Below are 21,546 nucleotides of genomic sequence, written 5' to 3'. Positions count from 1 at the left end.
GCTCTAGGTAGATAGATAAATAAAAACTCAATACCATCCCTCCTCTTTCAGCATCTTCACTTGTGTATTCCTTAGATAGGCTTCTTACAATCTCTGCATAAACTTCCTTTCTTTTCTTGATGCTGCTTCAGGTTTGCTTCTTATCCTTTCTGAGTCCCTAAACTACCTTTACTTCCTCCTAAATTTCCTAACATCTATTCTGTCTTCATTGTCCTTGGTCTCTTTGCAGTTTTTCATAGTGTTAATCAGTCCTGCACTATATCTTGACATACTGTCCTCGCATTTTTTAAGAATGACTATACTTCCCCATTCCAAAATCTATAAGGGATCTTTATATGTGCTGCAGGGTGGGGAGTGCTTTAATTAAAGCGACTACAAGAGCCACTCTAATAAAAGCTCCCACAGCGTCACATGTATTCAGCGTCCCATGCTTGAAAATGTCAGTGGGGGTACTTTAACTATAGCTCATTTGACGAGCTTTAAAGTGCCCCCGCTGCCATTTTGAAGTGCAGGGGTGCTGAACACATGTGATGCGGAGGCTGCTGGAGTGTACTAATTAGCTTGCTGTAGCAGACTCAGTTAATTGAGTCTGCTCCAACGTGTGCTAGTTAGCACGTGTCAAAGCAGGCGTCTTGCTCATGTATGGGTGACCTAAGCTGGATGACTGCCCAGTGGCTTAATTCTGAAATGCATAAATGGCCAAGATGAAAGGTTTCAGACAAATCAAACCTGTAGGAAACCAACCTGCAGGACAAAAAGGTGGATTTGGATCTGCAGTGCATTCTGGTTTCTATAATGAACATTTCTGTTCAGTAATTTTTGGTCAGACTCCACAAAGTTGACATGTACCATGGATCCAGGGTATTGTCCTACCAGATTAGACCCATATTCCACCAAGTCTTATATCCTGTTTCTTCCTAGAGGAGGATTTTGCCCTAAATGAATGAATATTGTCTGTGTAATAATTCTGATGTGTTAATTTCTAGCAACTCTGCAACATTCTTTACAAGAGGAGAGGACAGGATAGGAGGGAAGTACTGGAAAGTTCACTATGTAGAATATGCTGATGCTGAGTTTACCAGAAGGAAGAACTTGACTGAAGTTACAAAGCACCTTGGAATACTTGGTACAGTAAATATTGGTGCCATCTACTGCAGTGACAGAATTTTTGCAACTGGGTACTGGGATAGCTGTTCTTTTTAGGGGAAATATTTCTGTGCTTGGCAGTTTTCCTAATGCTCCATTCCTTTTTTCTCTTCAAGGTCCAGTTATCAAAGCTGAAGTGGGAGATACGGTATTAGTTACTTTTGCTAACAAAGCTGACAAGAACTATAGCATTATGGCCCATGGCGTGAGCTACAACAAGCTATCAGAGGGTGTGGCCTACTTAGATGGTAAATTTTTAGCTGTAACATTGACAAGGATCAAGGATTGCACTTTTGCCAGCAGGTTTACATGCAGCTCATATATTCTAAAATAACTTTGTCTATGTCAAAGTTGGGGGTGGGGTAGGGGAGGGAGGGCTGCACTTTAATTAGAACGGCTTCAAGAGCCACTCTAATTAAAGTGCCTGGAGCGTCTCATACATCAGCGTCCTGGCACTTAAAAATGGCAGTGGGGGCACTTTAACTAAAGCTTGTTCAACAAGCTTTATTTAAAGCACCACTGCCACCATTTTTAAGCGTGGGGACACTGATACACAAGATGCTGGAGTGCGGTAATTATCACACTCCAGCAGACTTGATTAACTAACTGTAATTACAGCGTGTCGGAGCATCCTTCATGCGTAGCAATAAACTCCAGTTCATATTGTGCTGGAGTTTAATGCTTCTGGGTACTGTGTTTACACATGCACCCAGGACCGCAGCAGCCCTGGCTGGCAGGGGTCCTGGGCATCAGCCTGCCCACCTGGGGCTGCTCTGACCTGGCTCAATGTGCTGCAGAGGGGTTAGCTGGGCCACGACGGTAAACATCTTGTGTAGACATGCCCACTGAGGAATAGTCTCCATTTGCACCAGAGTAACCAAGATGAGTATCTGGCACCATATGTTCACTGGTTCTCTTGAATCTTTGGGGACAATTGTTAATACACTAGGCTGTGATCTGAGCCACTTCATTTCTGGTTCTCAATTCTAGCTGTGGCATTAGCATTGTTTCTATGTTGTAATCGCAATGGCATATTGTGATGCATTTGGAGCATTGGCCAGCCCTGGAAATACCTTCGCCTGATGAACCTGGAATGTGAAGTAGCAACAATGGTTATATTTTGTAAATATTGACATGAAATATTTCACATTTATAGGATGGGTTTAAATGTTTTCTCTTCTTAATCTGATCCTATTTTTGTTTAGTTTTTGTAATATGTTTTGTCTCATTTAAATTTCTAAAGAGAAAGACAAATCTCTCGATGCCTGTGCTTATTTGTTTGGCTTGTGCTGTTTGCACTCAGAACACATACCCAGGACACATTCCCAGTAAAGATAAATGTTTTTGGCAGAGCCGAAAAGAAATAATTATCAGGGTCAGATTTGTTGGGGGTTATTAAGCAGCCACAGCTCCAGTGAGGAAACGTAAGTGAGAGCTATGTGTGCCCAGCATACTGGCAAGTCATAAGGGCTGCACAGGATTTGAGCTTCTTTGATTTGAAGGGAGAACCTGTACTTAGAAACTGATGACTCTATCTGATCTGCAGTTATTGCTTATTTTCTGGGAACTGTTAGCCAAAGTGCAATTTTGGGACCTGATTTTACTTGTTTTGTATTTTAAGGCTATCAGAAGCTGGGAGCCCATGTCAAACCAGGCGAGACCTTCACGTACAAATGGAGAGTGCCTGAAACCATAGGCCCAACAGCTAGCGATCCACCATGCCTGACCTACCTGTACTACTCAGGAACTAATTCAATCCGGGACACCAGCTCTGGCCTTGTGGGGCCTTTGCTAGTTTGTAGGAAGAACTCTTTGAATCATGATGGAACACAGGTGCTGACTCTGACATTTGTATGGACTGAATATGTGTGGGGAGTATCTTTGGGGAATTTCACATGCAGATTTGACTTGCTCAGTGCAGGCCCTTTTGATAAAGGTAATAAAATTCTATCCCTCAGGGTATAAGCTGATCCCTGGAGGTCAGGAAGAGGCCATTAGTGCCTCTCAGGGGGAGCACTACCCAGAATGCTAAGTTTATTTCTATTTGTTTTTAATATGCACCATGAAGCATAGCAGTTGCTTATGCCTGTCTCTGTCTTATGCAGTGGAACTGGCTCAGACTATGAAGGTCAGAGCTGGGAGTGATCTTCCCCATGCTAAGGGGCAGGTGTATCTGGACCTAATATTGATGCTGGATTCTGATGCCAATTACTTATTCAGATTTGTATCTGAATATCATTTAAGGTCCAGATCAGGAACTTTGGGTCTTGCCTGCTGTAAGGAGTTAATAATGTAACTCAGGTCTCATGGTGATGGGACTAGAGTAGAATATGATCCTCAGTCTGGGGTCATGAGTATGGCTCAGAGAATCATGACCTCTTCTTTTTCCTTTTAGGAGGACTTTTTTCACCTTGTGACATAGGGTACTAGTTGGAAGAAGGTCAGAAACCACTGCTAATGAGTGTTTATTTTCCCATTGCAAAGTCTGGGAGAAAAGGAAGCCATGTGAAAAATGTTTTACATCTGTAATTGTGGGGGCACCTTCTGTGTTAATGCCTTTGCTTCTTCCTTGACTGCAGAAAGGGATAGACAGAGAATTCTATCTGCTCTTCACTATCTTTGATGAGAATGTCAGCTGGTACCTTGACAGAAATATTGAGGTATTTACTGGGGACTCCTCAAAAGTAAACAAAGAAGATGAAGATTTCCAGGAATCCAACAAAATGCATGGTATGGAAAGATGGATGGTGCCTACAATTAAGACATTTCAGTCTTATTTAGGAAGATGAGTTGGGGGAATGTCAGATATGTCCACTTTCTGTTATATTTTCTTCTGCCTTTTATGGTGCCTTCAGTAGGAGGTACTCTGGGGGTTGCAGCCAGATATTGACAGTCTGGGCTAGGGCCAAATTCTGATACCTTAACTCAGTGGAGACCAGCCTTTTTAGCAGGCATGCCACAAATTAGCCCTTCATCCTCCCTGAGTGCCTCTCTGACCCTGTTCTGTTGCCCAATCTGCACCTTTGCTTTCTGCTTCCTGATCTTCTGCTCTGCTTTCTGCTTCCTACCCTGTGTTCCCTGTCTGACCTGATGCTCTGCCGCAGTGGTATAACTAAAGTGGGTGAACGGGGCTACTGCCCTGGGAGCTGACTTGGCAGGAGTTGGGAGGGAGGACAAAAACTGCAGCTACTGCTGGCAGCCTCACAGTCACAATCATGTGGCAACTGGAAGTCACCACTGCCCCTGTGCCCTGGATGCATCCCTGTGCTACTGCTCTGCTTCCTGCCTTATCTGCTGGCATTGTGTAGTAGAGGGTGCAGACCTGTCCAATGCACTGCTGACGGGACACCTTACGAGACTCTACTCTGGCCTCCCAAAGGGAGGATCTCAGCCACACGCTTACTTTATGGAAATAGGGGCTCTCTCCCTAGCTTGCTCCTTTGGCCTGTTGGCTAAGGGCAAGAGACACTCGGGGGCATCTGAACCACAAGACCTCCAGGCTTGAGCCTGCAAGTAGATGCCTGCCATGGATTTGGGAGTATCTGAAGCCCCAGGCTGAAGAGTTTGGGATGGAGGATACTTGCTGGTAGTAGCATCACGTGGACTTGAATGATTGGGTTCTGCTCAGTCAACAGGATTTGGAACTGATTTGGCTAATTTCACCTGGAACACACAATTTAATTAAAAAAAAAAATCTGCTGCCATGCTGCCTGGCTCCTCCCTAATATGCTACATGCCACACACAGAGGCTGCCTGTGCCACAATTTGGTCACCCCTGCCTTGCCTCACGTTGAATAGTACCTCCATCCCATTGCAATGAATGGGTCCACCTACAAGTGCATCTCATCATGAGGGAGGAACTTTTGGGTAATACACTGCACTTTATTCAAGCCTTAAGACTGTCTCCTGAGCAATTCCAGGCTCTGACAGACTTGCTATGTGACCTTGGAAAAATCACTTAACCTGTTTCCTTGTCTGTTTCCTGAAAATATGTACATTAATAAGAAGTAAATGTTGTAGGCTATCATTCCAGTTTTGTCAGTTACTTAAGAGGAAAATTTGTGAAGTATTGCATGTGCATTTCCTACCCACCTCAGTTATTAGAACAATTATGCCTATTTTAACATATTTCCTATAAATTCACAGCTTGAGGTTTTGAATTGTTTCATTCTTACAATATGTGGTAATATCTCATACTAATTCATAACTATGATATAGTGCCTTTCATAGAAAGATCTATTGTGTTTTACAAACTTAGAAGAGTTTAATCCCACAAACCCTCATTAAATAAAGAGATGTTATTACTATTATTATTATATATCATGCATAGGTTATGTGACTTGGTCAAAGTGATAAAGGATGTCTGTGTCAGCTTAGACTACAACCTTGCCCCTGTTTACTTCCTACCTTGCCATCTTTCCTTCCAGTGTAATAACAGCATTTTCCTCATTTTATATATGTCTCTATTAATGGTTGGACCATTCATTAAAAAGCTTGGATGAAAGGGGACAGTTTAGTGTTTTATAAGATGTTATCATATGACATATTATGAGATACTATTTCACAAACAAGGAATGAAATCTAACAGCTCGGATACCTTGACAGGAGCTTATATGAATATCTGACAAGCAGTTAATTTAATTTGAAGGGCCATGCTTCAGAAATGTCCCCTTTACTAAATTAATGTGATGTGCTCAGAGCTCCTTTGTTAGACATGCCAGTAAAATATTTGCTGAATTACAGTGCGTCCTCCTAACTGGACTGTTTTCTCCTCCTCCAGCTGTAAATGGATACTTGTTTGGTAACCTGCCAGGACTAGCAATGTGTAATGATGACAAAGTTTCTTGGCATCTGATCGCACTAGGGACCCACAGTGACATGCACGGAGTTCATTTCCAAGGCAACACCATTCATTTGAAAGGGACAACCAGGGACAGTCTGACCCTGTTTCCTCACTCGTCATGGACAGCGCTCATGCAGGCTGACCATGTGGGTATGTTTTTGAGCTCATCTCTGTATTGCTTTCTTTGCAGGGTACAAAAGGCCTGAGTAGCACATGCAGGAACATCCCTTTATACTGTTCTACTTCTGTGAAGGGGTTTTAAAGTGATGTGAATGTAGGGGCCATAGTGTAATTGAATTCAAGTATGTGTGTACAATGAGGAGCAAAAGACATGGACGGGAATGGGACTTTCCAACAGGCAGGAAGCTAACTAGCTGTAGGATGTCATGACATTCTTTATCATCTTAAAAAAAGGGGGGGCCCATTTTAACTAAAGTTAAAATTCCCACCCTGCAGAGACTAAGCATCATTTAAGATTGATTTTGGAGACTGAATTGAAGCATAGACCTTATACATAGTCCTTATGCTGACCTCTCTGAACGACTGAATTTTACCCAGTGAGCATTTTACCCAAAAGATACTCCTGTTTTTTTTAAACGGAGTTACACCACTGTAAAGGAGAGCAGCATTGGGCCCTTGATACAGTTGTACAGGGCCCCAAATGAAGTCAGTGGAACTAATCGCAGGATTCGATGTATGACTGTATGGGTCTCAATGCACAAATGGGAATTTAGTGAGTAAAAATAGATATACACCACATATTACCTTTGGACATTTACAAACTATGGCCTTCAACCCAGAGAATGAGCAAAGCTGGACTGTTGTGTGTTGAAAGTTAAACATTTGCATATGACTCTGCAGGATCAGGGCATATGCTGTCTGGTGTGTAATGACCTCAACACAAAAAATCAAAATGTGATTACTGATAGAATAGTACCCAGAAGAGAGCAAATAGCCCTGTTAGCTACCACGAGAATTTACCTGTGCTTCAGTCTGCCCTCAGACTCTTGAAATATGACTCTGTAATTATTTCTCTTTATTCTGTAAGCCAGAATAAACCTTCTTAGTTGAGGGATTAGTTTTGTACAGTAATCAGATGGCTGGCTTTGGAGATGATCTGATCTTTAAGTATCTACCATGCAATTAGCTTCCTTTTTGGTGGATATAAGATGTCTAATAGGAGGATTTCAAAGCTGTTCCCCCAGGAGTAGTATAGTATTCCTAATGGTTCAGTGCCATTTCTTTTTTCATAAAATACCCTTCAAAGAATATAAAGCTGATGTGGCGGTGTCCTACAAGTGGCATTAGTTGTAAGCAGGCAGAGAATGTAACTTCAGGCTGTTGTGTACTGCTTTGTTAAGCAGTAATGAACACTTACTTAAAAAGCTTCATTCAATTTTAATTGGCCCTCAGCCTCTGCTGACATTGGTTTCTGTTTAGGTGTGTATATGGTGCCAGAGCTTTATGGTGATTAGCAGATCAACAGTTCAGCTGTGAAGCTGATGGTCAAGTAGTAAAACTAAAAAGGAGAACATAACCTCTTAGATCCACAGAGCTCAGTGTACAAATCAGTACACGTACCATATAAGCACAGTCCGGGATAGCAGCTGATGTGGATCAGACAGTAAAACTGCTTCAGTGACTGCCAGAGCTTCTGAGATCACAGCCACCATTATACTAGCTCATCAAGGCAGGAACTGTCCCTGGCCAGCGGTCTGAAAAGGGCCCGGCATAATGACCCCTGATCTGACTGGGACCTCTGAGAAGCGCTGCAGTAAAATCAGGAGGAATTAATTTGAGGATTGGGGGTAGAGATGAGTGGAGGATAGTGGGATTTGTATTGTTCAGAGTTCTGGGAAGGAGGAGGAGAGGTAAATTATTGTGTAGAAATGAGGAAACACAGAAGCTTACATCAGCCTAGGCATCGGGGAGCTCTCAGGGACTGTGGAGGGGAAAGGGAAAGGAGCACAAGACTTCTGTGGACATTGATTTGTATCATGGTAATGCTGTTGGTGGGAGAGTGGTATCTGTCTTTAAGTGTATTTGGGGAGGAGATTGGATGTGCTTTTGAATGTAGGATCTGTTATTTTATAAATTGGATTAATTAACAAATAACATTTTTTTAAAAATAGAAGTCAGTTGTGCAACCCAGCTGTTCATCAGTGTTAGAGAGAGATGCATGGTTGGGCATCTAATAAATAGGAGGCTGCAGCATGGAGCCAGCTCCAATGGTGGGTGCACACCTGACTGACATGACTGATTCCTCATGTCTCCTAGAGAGTTGACTGCGAGCATGGGCCCACTGCTTAGCAGCTCTTGCACTCAGGTTTGGCAAAAACATTGGTGGCTTCCCCATGCATATACACCTTCCCCATGCATGCACATAAGACAGGGGAGGCCTCTTGTATTCTCTTCCTCATGTATTCAGGCAGAAGCTGACCATCGCTTGGCTCTAATTAGTTACACCTTTCAACACCCTTATGAGACAGGTGAGGATTTTCATAGCCATTTATAGATGAGATAATTGAGGCACAGAGAAGTTGGATGAGTTATTCAAGGCCATTTCATCAAGTCAGGAGGAGAGTCATAATTGGCCCATCTGTCCTGGCTCTCAGTACCTTGGTCTGAGTAACAGTTCATGATTTGTTCCTAGAGCTCATAAAGAAAAGGGTATGATGAAGTAAAAGCATAATCGAGATGATCACAGGTGTTCTGAGAAAATAAAAAATTAGGCCATTCAGCCCATCTTCTTGCTCCAACAAGATTGTGTATCTGTTTTATAATTGGCAAAAGGCTAATTCTTCAGAAAGGCAAGTTACTTTTTGCTTAAGGGCCCAAATTCTGGCCTGGTTCACCCTGTACAATTCTACTGTAGGTGATAGTAGAGAATCTTCTTTTCAGCATATATTTGCACCCAAATACACACTTGGTCAAAACCCATATTCTCACACAGCTCTTGATTGATGTTACATTATAAAAGATCTCTGGCCAAATACTGTTCTTAGCCACCCTGTTGTACATCTATAACAACTTCACTGATGTTTCTAAGTGCAGTACCCTGGCCTAGGTTTGCTTTGGGGACAGGCTACTAAAGTGTAAAGCAAAGGACTTCATTTGCAATCCTTTCTTTTGATTTTTTAAATTATATAAATCCCAAGCACGTTCTCTTCCAGGCACTTTTGAAGTGGTTTGCAGAACATTTGATCACTTTATTGCTGGAATGAAACAGTTGTATGAAGTCAATAGCTGTACCAACATGGGTCACTCCAGGCAGCTCTATGCAACCATGAGGACTTTCTACATTACTGCAGAAGAAGTGGAATGGGACTATGCATCTAATAAGAGCTGGGCACTGAGAAAACAGAACATGACTGGAGAAGCAGAAAGGTATTTAAGTACAATTAACATCAAACCTCTCTGTGACTTTTACATATTTGAGTGGGAAAATCTGGCAGCGTTTCAGGTTTCACAGAACCTAAGTAATGCTCTCTGGAAAGTATGAGGTGTTTGGTACCAAAATGTATTCATCACAGGCATTTTATTTAAATGATTATTTTTTACTGAATAGATAATTTTGTCAATAAATGTTTCTACAGCTACGTAGTTTCAATTGCAGAAGTTACTTCCAATGAGTTTTAGGCTCCTACATTATTTTTGAAGATGACACTTACATTCATTCCTAAGGCATGGTAGACCTTCCTTTATACACTAACTAAATAAGCTATAGATATATGATAAGATATAGATATAGATATATAAGCACAAGCTTTTGTGAACCCATGTTCATTAAACTCTGTTGGGCAGTTTTGAACTTAGGCATTTTGCTGTGCATCTTTCGACAGTAAACTACAGTACAGACTTCAGGCTCACATTCTTATGTGCTGGTTCTCTTGAAGTTTTGTGTTACTGGTAATATTTGAAACTAAGATTGCACTTTTCAGTTCCCTTTTCCCTGCTTCCTGGGGCTTTTTTGTTTGAGAAAAATATTTAACACAGAATGGAGAGTGTAACAGTGGCACCTTGTGGCCAAAAGTAGCATCACTACTGTAGGCTTGTAATGATCTAGCTCTGTGGGACTCAACATGTCACAAAATAAGCCCTGCATCCCCCCTGAATACCACTCCCTTCCCTTTCCCCTGCCCAATCTCTTTCTCTGCTCCCACCTGATCTTTCTGCTCCCTGTCCTGTCTGCTGCTCTGTACCCCTCTCTTTCCATAATCCGCTGCATGACATACATAGGCTGCCCATGTCACTTTTGGTACACGTGCTGCAGGCTGGTCACTCCTGAGATAGCTTGGGGGTGTTCAACTCATCCAGTTCCGTGAGTTGGATCGCTGGTCTAAGATCAGTCCATGGGCCAGATCTGGAGCATGATGCTGCATCATCTGGCCTGCAGGGCTGGAATTTGGCAGTAGCAGATTTAACTGTTGGGGCTCCTGGGCCATGCCATTTCTCCCACCTTCAAATTTCCAGCCATGTAGGCAGCTCCATGGGCCACATGACACAGTTCTGTACTCTGGATCCGGCCTGTGGGGCTCCCCAGAGGTCCAGAAATGTGGCAGTGGGATGAGCTGCAGCAGTTAATGCTGCCACTGATCATTACAGTACCAAATGGGGAGGCCCAGGGCCAGAGGACATGGACCCACAGGCCAAATTTGGCCTGTGGACCATTTCTTCAAAACCGCTGGTCTAGCTCTTTACAGTAAATGGGGGGACACATTGTTTAGATCTGTATTTTCTACAGCTTGGGACTGGTGTAGCAAGGGCACAAGCCCTGACTTCGTTTCACTGCCTTATGGGAACAGTAAGAAGTCAAAATGCTAGCCGGGAAATCTGTTTGAGATGTTCTAGCTCAACCAAACTGATGCCAGCTGTTATGGGTAGAGGTGCCTTGTTCTGTGCTGTGCTTGGGGTCAGGCTCTATGTGCAGACTGGTCCCTTTGGACCTTATAACATCTAAATTCGTTTTTAAATGAATCTTAAACTAGTTTATATAGAAAAGCAGATTCATGCATTATTCATACTAAGAACTCAGTAGTGGCTAGCAGCTGCAACCACAGTTGAAGCCCCATACTGCTCTGAGCTGTACCAGCCACACAAAAAGAGACTATCTTTACTGCATAGATTGCAGTCCAAAGCCTGGATCCTGCATTGAGCACTGTACAGGCTGACCCTTCACGTGACATTTAACTGAAGTTGTGTTGTAAAACGCTGGGATGTTAAGCTCCTCCTATTCCAGGGGAGAGGAGGAGGCCAGGGAGATCAGATTTTCAAAAGAGTTTATCTCCCACATTAGCATATAAATGAAGGAGTCAGATTTTCAGAGGCGCGCAGTACCCATTAGCAATGTAGATGCTGTGCTTTTCTGAAAATCCAGCCACAAGATGGCAACTGCACTCTCCATTCTGTAGATAGCTAAACAGGTAGCCTCCAGAGACCAGAGGCCTGCAGAAAAGCACCAAAAGCCAAACAGTGAGGTTGCCAAGGTGCCAGAAGCCTATAGCAATGGTGCTCATCCTATGGCCTGTGGGCAGGATCCAGCCTTCACAGCCATGTTATTTGGCCCATGGTGCTTCCTACAGATCTAGAATTTTGGTTGGGGGGAAGCAGTGGTGGCATTATTGCTCCCAGGGCCAGGGCAGTTAACACTGACACCAGTCCTCTGCCACTAACTTTCTAGACCCAGGGGGAGCCCTGCAGTCTAGATGACATGGCCTTAAGTGGCAGATCACACCAGTGCGCCATCACTACTCACAGCCAGATTGTCACATGAGATTGCACCCACAGACTGACCCCACACATGGGATCAGGCCTGCGGACCAACCCCACGCTACTCGTCTGGCCAATGGATAGACCTCGCACTACTCCTCCAACCTGTAGGGTGGAACAGAATCACAAAAAGGTAGGGCTGGAAGAGACCTCTGGAGTAGGGTTGCCATATTTCCAGTTTCAAAAAAGAGGACACGTGTCTGGGTGAGGGGTGGTAATATGATTGTGGGGGACCTGTGCCCTGCCTCTGCACCTCACTCAAAGCCACCCACAGCACCCCACCCCCCAGACCATGCTGGTGCTTCTCACTCCCAACCTGCAGTCTCCCCTGTCCCTGGTGATACCCTTCATTCCTGACCCACAGCCCCCTGGCACTGCCTGTGTCACATGCTCCCAACCCACAGTCCCCTCCCCCCCTGGTGATCCCTCACTCCCAAGCCACAGCTGCCCCAACCCTGCCAGTGCCCATCACTCCTGACCTACAGCCCTCTGCACCCCCCCCCAGCTCTGCCAGTGCCCCTCACTCCCGACCTGCAGCCCCCTGCTCCCCCCAGCCCTGCAGCATCTCCCAGCTACCCTGCCCCTACAAGCACAGGCACCAGCCCAAGTGCCACTAGCTGGGCCACACGTCTCCCTGCTGCCCCTGAAGGGCGCTCCCCCACCTCCCCGGCTGGAGTGGCAAGCACCTCCCCCCTGCTGCTGCAACCCCAGTGCCCAGACAGCTTCTTCCAGCACCAGCAGGCACCTGCCCTGCCTCACACACCCGTCCCTTACACTCTTACACACACACCCACACACACACACACACACACACACACACACACACACACACACAGCCCCCCAGACATTCCCCAGGTCTAGCCCTCCAACCCCTGCCCCACAGAATTACCTGTATCCAGCTGCCAGGGCTGCTTTCACCTCCCTGCCTGGCTGCATGCCAGCCATATGTGTGTGTGCCCTGCATCCAATCACCCTCTACTCTGCTCTACCCAGTCCCAAGCAGCTCCTTGCTAGGGTAAGCTGAGAAGTGTTGGGGGAAAACTTCAGTGCTGAGCAGAGGCAGAGCAAAATCCCAGACATTTGTTGATATTTTAAAAAACTGCCCAGACAGAGATGGGAGGACCCAAAAAAAGGACATGCCTGAGAAAACCCGGACATATGGTAACCTTGCTCTGGAGTCTAGTCCAACCCCCTGCTTGAGGCAGGATCTACCCTATCTAAACCATCCTGTACAAATCCTCGTCTAGCCTATTACTAAAACTATACAATCAACCCTAACACACAACTACAAAGCATGCTCTTGATGGATCCAGTAAGAGGACCATGCTCCCCACTACACAGGAAGTTAGAAGCCCCCATTGTCTGTACTAATCTGACCATGGGGTGCGAGGTTCCTTCCTGACCCCAAATATGGTGATCAGTCTGATCCTAAGCAGGAGGGCAAGACCCTCTTGCCAGGAACCTCTAGATTTTAATCCCAGGAGAAGTATTGTCACAGCTCAGTCAAAATCCCTAGCTTTGGCTGCAGCCAACACCCAATGCCGCCCAGGAGGGCAAATAAAAATCTCTGACGTACCAACAGAAGGGAACATCTTTTGCTTGGCTGAATTGGGGCCTAATGGATTTACCTGGAATCACATAGGAAGTCTAAGTAGAGTGACCTCCTGACCTCTAGTGCCACCAAGGAATTTAGAAGATTTTTGCGGTTATACTTTTCTATTTGTTCACATGTTTTCCTCACAAAGAGAGGAAGCTAACTTGACTGAATGACAATATAGAGAAAAAACAGTGAAACCACATTTTCCTACATATGTTAAATGAACCAATTGCAAAATTAAAAAGGATATTTTTCTTATTTCTTTCCATTGCAACCTCACTAGGCACAATTATGGCAATCAAAAGTCAGAAGAATGTTTTTTAGATAGATGTTGTCCCTTTATCATTTGTTGGTTTTTCTGGACTTGTGTTGTAGATACTAATTTTAGAGACAAATGCTTCTTAGGTACTCCACTTAGATGATTTCAATAAATGCATTACTTAGGTGCTTAAAGGCTCCATCCATCATATACTGAAACACATGAATAACCACTGTATTTACATAAGTACTACTTTTGAAGATACATTATAGAATTGAAAAATATTGACCTTTTCCACAAACCTTTCAAATGTGGCCTTTTTTATCTGGCTTGGTCAGGAATGGGTATTCTCCTTGTTGTTTGTAGAGACAATTTAATCTGTTACAGAAGTAGAACTATAAAGGCTAGGAATTAAATTTGACTCTCTCAAGGTCAGGTTCAGGAACTCTTACAGTTAGTGAGTAAGCTATAGGGGCTCTGGCACTTTAGGGTATGTCTGTGTAGCACAGTGTGTACCCATGCTAGCTCCGTTTGAACTAATATGTCTACATAGCATAATACAATTCCATGCAGAGATCCTAACTGAAGTCTTGGAAGCAGTGTAGCTAAGAAGCAGGGTTGAGTAAGCTCCTCTGCAGATCAAGCTATGTTACTTCTGGTTTGAGTTACTTTGATCAGTGCAAGCTTGGGTATCTTCATACAGTACACTGTGGAGTGAGGATGTGCCCTTAGAGCTCAGTCATGCAAGATTTGCTCAACTCCAAACTCACCTGCTCCTGAGGGAAGACCTTACTGAAGATGAAATAACTGAAGGCCTGTTTACTTGTTCACTTTGCAAAATCAGCTCGGTCCAAAACCTTTGCCAAAATGTTTTCTGATATCATTAGAATACAGTTTGGACTTCCAGCACAGCCACAGTCAAGCCGTGTTTTCACTGTTTCCTTGAACTGGGATGGAAGGAACTTTGTACTCAATAACAACTAGAAAAGTATTCAGGAGATGTGTTAGAGGGCCTGAGGCCATACTGTGTATGGATGCATCAGAGGGCAGTTCCCATTTGTTACCAATGAACAAGAAAGGGCATTTGAACTTGGCAGCCCCAGAGAGACAAACCACTTGCGCCAGGTTGGGAAATGCATGCAGTAAAATAACAAAGAGTACAAAGCAGCCAGCAGAGCACTGTTTATTGAGATCTGTATGCCATATGACAATGATGATGGATCCCAGAAAGAGTCAGCTTCTTCTATAACAAACAAGCAAATTGATGATAGAGTATTTTAGCTGTACCCTGGACAAAACTCAGCTCTGGTATACATAAACAAAGTACTAGTTTTGGCACATTTTGAGCTTTCATTTTGCACAATTATGTTGGGAGTCAACCTAGACATTCGTAAAACATAGAGTTGATACTACCATGAATTATTAGTTCCCCCTGCAAAATGCTAACGATTTCCCATTTATTACTTTTAAGTGCCTCCTGCTAGGCCAGCCCAGATCTTTTTCTACACACATATTTCCCTCCGTACTTTTGCTATCTGATGCGATGTCATAGGAATACAGTTCCTGCATATAGCCACTGCCACTTTTCTGGCAAAGGACAGCGTCCTTCTGGCCCCTAACCAAAGTCTTTGCCATATCCTTGTCGTCATCTTTTCCCATGTTGTTACTTTTCCCCTCAGTGTCAGTCGGGATCCCTAGAACTCTATTTTAACCTTCTCTTATTTGAAGGCCCGATTTTTTTTAAGTCCCTTCAGTTTCTTACTCCCATTATGGTGCTTTTTGATTTATTTAGTTTAGTGCCTGTCACTTCTCTACACTCTGATGTATGTTTTAGCACCCTTTCCATCAAAAGTCTCTCTCTAACTACATTTCTATCTTCCATGTTTAATATGCATTTTTCCTCTCTCCCTCCCACTATCTTTACTCCACTTACGACATTGTCTTTTCTTTTTCTTTGTGCTAACAGTTCCCTGCTACATGCAAATAGGGGGCACCCTTATCTCACGCCTCTATGGATTTTAAAGGCCCTGCTTAGATGCCCATTAATCTGGCCTTGACTCTCCACTTCACTATACAATAGTCTGATCCAACAAATCAATTTATCTGGGAACTCAGCACTTTGTCCTAGCACCTTGAGTATGTAATCATGATCCACTCTGCCATACACTTTTTATAAATCTAGATTTGCTATAACTGTGTTTTTTCCTCTCTTGGATGTGGGACAATGTATTTCTGTTCATGTGATTTCTTTGGAGATCCTTCTGGCTGGTTCTATGCATATTTGGTCTTTGTGTGTTATCTTCTGGAGGCTTTTCCTCATCCTCAAAGCCAGTATCTTGGCCATTATCTCATAGTCTATATTAAAAAGCGTAATCAGTTTCCAGTTTATCAGGAGTTCCTTCTCCCTTTTCTTGAACAGTAAGATCTTGGAAAATCTTTTTCCTCTTTTAAAGATTTTTCAGCATTCCTCCACTTCCTTTAAGCTTATCTTTTCTCTCATTTTCTTTGCTTCCTCCTCCTCTACTTTCTCTTCTCTCCAATCCAGCAAATACTTCATCTTCTTCCTGTGTATTTCCTTCTCCTGATAGAGCATTTCATAAAATCTTCTCATTGCCTCCAACACCTCCTCCTGCTTTTCCACCTGGGTATCACCTTCTTCCCGTACCACTTTTAGTTCTCCTTTTGCCTGCTTCACTGTAGGTGAAAAGTATCGGGACCACTCTTCATTTTCTCCCAGTCAGGGGGCTTGTGCTAGCAACATTTTCTGTCTTGTCTTTCTTTTAAATTAGCTTTCTACTTCTTGCCTTATTTCTTCTAGTTCTTCTTATGCCTGTCTTCCTCCTGCGGCTTCCTTTAGCAGCTCCTGCAAGATCTTTCAGCTCTCTCAGCTCTTTACAGCTCTCTCTTTCATTCTTTTTTCCACAGTTCTTCAGCCTTCCTTTCTAAAGAATTGTCCGATCTTCATCATCATCCACTATTCTCTGGTACTCTTAAAATACGTCTTCAGTGTTCTCTACCCCTCAGACTGTCTTGTGTATGCTTGACATATCTCCTCATCTTGTTAACAGTCGCACATTTAATTTCTATGCTCCCCTTCCTCTTAAGGAGCTCTTACTAAGACTCAGTTCTGCCTTCAGCATCTGGTGATCACTAAATGCCACACACACAGTTTCTTTCTTCCTTATCTCTATTTCAAGTCAGTTCTTGATTGTTTCTTTCCACTGGGGTCAGTTCTAGTGAAAACTTTCTCCCCTGCCCACACATTTCTTAGTGACTCATCTTTTGTTATATTTGCTAACAATTCTGGATGAACTACCTAAATTTCCATCATCTTCTCCTGTTCTGTCACCCACTTCTGTTATGCAATTGAACTCCCCCACTATAATCCACAGTATACTTCCAGCCACGTAAACTGATAGCTTTCTAAGCAGAACCTTCCTCCCCTCCCACTCAGGTGGTACATATACATTGAAAACTTGTATTTTTGCTCCCCCAACTGATAGTATCATTCACTGCAGTCTGCCACTGATGATGTTTTCCACCAGCTTTGTTTTCATGTCTGGATTTTTTAAGAATATTGCCACTCCAGCCACTTTGTTCTCACTTGCACCACCTGAGCATGGCAATGCACCCCCTATGAAAAGGCGCCGCCAATTATTGGTGGTGGTGTCTGCAGGTGGTTGCCAACCCCTGGTCAGCATTTGCCAGCCCCCCCCGCCCCGCCGCCCACAGCGCCAACAGCATCTGCGGGAGCTCCCCACTTACCACCACCGTGCTCCCACCACCACCAGTGCCGCTGTGCCCCCCCAGCCCCCAGGGTCATGCATCATTCATGCCTTTAAGGATCTTCTGTATAGCTGCTTGTCATGATCGACTCTGCTCCTCTCCTCCGTCACCCCTTTGCATGCCTGTTGCTGTTGCAAGCTTCCTGCTTGCTTTTACATTCAGGAAGATTTCTGTATTCCTGGTATGAGAGTCTACTGTAGCCTCCCAATAGGAGGATCTCAGCTACATGCTTATTTTATGGAAATGGAGGATTTCTCCCTAGCTTGCTCCTTTGGCCTGTGGGCTAAGGACAAGTGAGACTCGGCAGGCATCTGAACTTCAAGACTTCCAGACTTGGGGCCTGCATGAAGGGTGCCTGCCATGGATTTGGGAGTATCTGAAGCCCCAGGCTGATGAGTCTGGGAAGGAGGATACTTGCCGGTGGTAGCACCACACAGACTTGAACGATTTTGTTCTGTTCAGTCAACTGAATTTGGAACTGATTTGGCTATTTTGACCTGAGCCACAACAATTTAAAAAAAAGTGTAAGTAGATACAAAAATGCTGCTCAAAAGTATGCTTATGGAGCACCTGTGCAGAAACTAGTAGCAGTTTGCAAAAAAAACCCCAAAACAACAAACCCTTTAAATGTATCGATTCTCAATTATCTAAGTCCTTAGGTACCCTTAGTAATTTCTCTGTTTGCAAATTATTACAGGCGTGTTTATTTCCAAGTCAGTGATTTTGGTCCTTTGTGTTTCAAAATTGCCTCTCACTTCTACATGCTCAGGGAGGGAATAAAGCCTGAGCAAGGTCTGAAAGTAGAGGGGGTGGGGCAGAATTAGAGGAGCAGAGGGCAGAAGAATTACCTGATCTCTGTAGCTATTATTTTCCCTGCTGTAGCAGTGAGAGGGGGACAAGACAAACCTCCAATAATTAGACTCCATACCTGAAATATTATAATAAATTTATAAATGTTTCCATATATATAATCTAATTATTGGGGGTTTGTCTTAAATTCAGGGTTGTCTTAGATTCTGGTAAATATGAAACAATGTGTGTGAATTTCAGCATATGCCAAGAGGTGTTCCACAGCATGTAATGATAATAAAACATTTTTATTAGCCTTTAGATATATATATTTTTAATTTTAATCTTTTGCCGTCTTACTTTGTAGCTATGGATATGTTTTTGTGAGCAAAGGTGAAGATCGGATTGGTTCAAAATACAAGAAGGTAGTGTACAGAGAGTACACAAGTGGAGACTTTACAAGGCACAAAGTGAGATCAGCACGGGAGGAGCACTTAGAAATCCTGGGCAAGTAGCTCTTACAACTAACAAAATAAACAGAACATGGAAAAGCACCTCTTTAAAAAAAATACACACCTTTCCGCAGTTTGCTCAAGAAAGAAAGGAGACAATACTGATATCTGGCTCACTTTTTCAATGGTTTTGCACACAAGATCAATTCAGATTTAATTGAGTGATTGTCAAGATTCTTTTCTGAGTACAATAAAATCCCTGTTATCCAGTATTCTACAAGCCGAAACACTCTATTAACTGGAATTTCTGGCCGGCCAGACCCGAGTGGGGGGAGGAGATCATACGCGGCTGCCACCACCACCACCTACCACCCTGCACTGCTGCCGTTCCGCATGCAGCCACTGCTTCGTGTTATCTGCTTCAGATAACAGGAATTTTTACGTAACTGGCACCCGGCATTCCCCCCACATGCCAGATAAGAGGGATTTTGCTGTATATAAATATTTCCAAATGCAGGAGGAAGTTTGTAACAAGTTACATTTGCAGAGATGTCCAAGCACCTATCTAACTCTTGCATACACTGTGTTTTTTGAGATTTTCTTGTATGCAAAAAAGTAGAGATGTTAGGTGTTTGGTTTGGAGTAGGGTTTGGACAATTGGAAATTTTACCAATATCTCAGAATGGTTCTTGTCTCTGGGATTTTGCGGTAGGATTAGACCTAGCCCTAAAATGGTAAGTATTTTCAGTGAAAAATTGTGCAAGTAATAATTTTTTTTAAATGCATTTTCTCCTTTTTCCCCAATAGAAAACTGACAAAAGATAGTTTTGAAAAAACGGACAAATATTCGGGTTGGTTTTTGTTCAAAAACCAAATTTTGAAAGAAAAAAAAAAGAAAATTTTAAGGATTAAAAAACTCCAGAGGGCTGTTTTTCCTTGAAAATATGTTTGATTGACCATGTTTGAGGCAGTCTTCAGCAATCAAAGTGAGAGACTTGTTTTGCTGGTCTGACTTTGAAGGCTAATGGAATCTGAGCATTTCTGGAGGGCTCAGAGGTAGAATATTGTTTTTCTGCTGGACCATTGTATTGACAGATTGATAAGACTATCTTTCATCCTTAACTATCTATGAAGACCCCTAATCCGCTTATGGATTTCTTCTGAGGTTTGACCAATGGGTTTCTTCTCATTTCTATTGATTTCATTGCAAACAACAGTGATGTTTCACAAAAGTAAGCATTTAAGTTAAAACTGTGGCAAATTTACAGCTTGTAAAACAATACTAAATATCACTCACTGATCTGATTTCTTTAAAAGCTTCAGCTTTCTTTGCTTTCAAAGAGTAATATTAATCACCATTGGTTGCTTTGATTTAGGGCCATTAATCCATGCTGAGGTTGGAGAGACTATACTGATTGTGTTTAAGAATAAAGCAAGCAGACCCTATTCAATAACTGCACATGGCATTGAAGAAGTGGGTAGTGGAGAAAGACCTGAAACACCAGTCACTCTGCCAGGTAGGCACGATAACTTTATTTTAGAGTCATAAAAGAGCTCCTTTGGTCTTATGTAAAGCTTTTCAGAACTCATATGATGTTCCCTTTTTCTCGCTTTGTCAGACTCATGTGTCTTTTTTAGTGCAGAAAATTCTAAGTTTATATTTCTCTGTGTCCATCTGTCTAGGTTCTTACAGGAGAAGACCCCAGCTTGTGTAAGATGTTGGGTCAGAGAGACTGCCTCTTCTCTTCTTTCTGTGAAGTGCTTAGCATATATTTGGGTGCTCAAAAATAAATTGTGTACTGCTATTACTAACTATAATAACAATTTTCAAACCAGGGACAGGATTCAGACTGGTTCAATAAGGTCCAAGTTCTGTTTAGCTCTAAGCCTTGTCTATACTGTGGTAGCAGCATGTCCCAGGCAGCACAGGCCCTGAGCACAGCCTGCTCAGCCATACCTACGGGTATGCTCCAAACCTAAAGATACTCTGGGGAAGACATTCAAGGATGATCATCGGGATCAGGATCTCAATATTGCGCTGTTAGATAGGAGGGTGTGGTGTACAATTGCACATGCACACATAAAAATAAATTAAGCACACATACACTCACTAGGTGCATACACCCCTACTAGGCATACACACTCATACTAGCAGCTCAGATACACACACGTTCAAAATAATTAGTCTAGGTTCATGCACACCTATCACCAGTTTAAGCCCATACACGCTACACACACACCAAATTTAGACAGAATCAGTTACCAGTTACCAACACCTGCACATCCAATACACATACATGGATTACTAATTCATATACCACACACACACACACAATGATATCTCTATATGTGTATTCACTAATTCACACACATACCACCCACCTACACATACACACAGGTGAGTTCTCAAGTTGGGTGTTGTGATATGTATGTATGTATATGCTTGGTGTACTTGGGATACCTGGGGAAAGGTTAAGGTAAGGAAGTAAAAGTGTAAGGATTTAAAGTTACCAGGACTGGGATTAGAACTAGTAGACTGCAGGGGCCTGGGCTGAAGAACTGAGGCTTGGGGGTAACTTTAGGTTAATTGATCCTAATTGATTAAAAGACAATGCCCAAAGCCTGCAGAACAGGGAAGCATGCCGGCACAGAGTCTGGGACTGGAGCCAGAGCTACGGGGGAGCTGAAAAGGTAGGTGCTGGAGAGGGAAAGTGGGACTAAGGGAAAGTGTGGGTGTTAAAGAGGGGCTCTGGGTGTGGGGAAGCCAGAGGATGATTCCAGGGCAGCTAGAAAAGTCTGGGAAGCTGCAGGGGAGGGGGGGAAGCCTGAAACCAGAGAGATGGACAGCAGAAAATCACAGAAAAAGCAGCAGGAGAGACTGAAAGGCGGCAGGGGCAGCAGGAAA

At 43.3% G+C, this 21,546-nt stretch overlaps 1 protein-coding gene across 1 annotated transcript in view; it reads left to right on the top strand.

Annotated features, from left to right (window-relative positions):
* HEPHL1 (hephaestin like 1) overlaps nucleotides 1-21,546 on the top strand; it is a 59,194-nt gene that overhangs the window by 25,340 nt on the left and 12,308 nt on the right. The window contains exons 7-14 of the mRNA XM_014517422.2: nucleotides 987-1,126; nucleotides 1,263-1,394; nucleotides 2,768-2,979; nucleotides 3,726-3,876; nucleotides 5,927-6,139; nucleotides 9,163-9,376; nucleotides 18,557-18,696; nucleotides 20,018-20,158. Coding sequence (XP_014372908.1) covers nucleotides 987-1,126; nucleotides 1,263-1,394; nucleotides 2,768-2,979; nucleotides 3,726-3,876; nucleotides 5,927-6,139; nucleotides 9,163-9,376; nucleotides 18,557-18,696; nucleotides 20,018-20,158 — 1,343 coding nt within the window. The remainder of the gene's footprint in view (nucleotides 1-986; nucleotides 1,127-1,262; nucleotides 1,395-2,767; nucleotides 2,980-3,725; nucleotides 3,877-5,926; nucleotides 6,140-9,162; nucleotides 9,377-18,556; nucleotides 18,697-20,017; nucleotides 20,159-21,546) is intronic.

Source organism: Alligator sinensis, unplaced genomic scaffold (genome assembly GCF_000455745.1).
Source record: "Alligator sinensis unplaced genomic scaffold, ASM45574v1 scaffold116_1, whole genome shotgun sequence".
Classification (NCBI taxonomy): domain Eukaryota; kingdom Metazoa; phylum Chordata; order Crocodylia; family Alligatoridae; genus Alligator; species Alligator sinensis.
The sequence above is the reverse complement of the archived record's forward strand: the minus strand, read 5'-3'. Positions and strand labels throughout refer to the sequence as shown.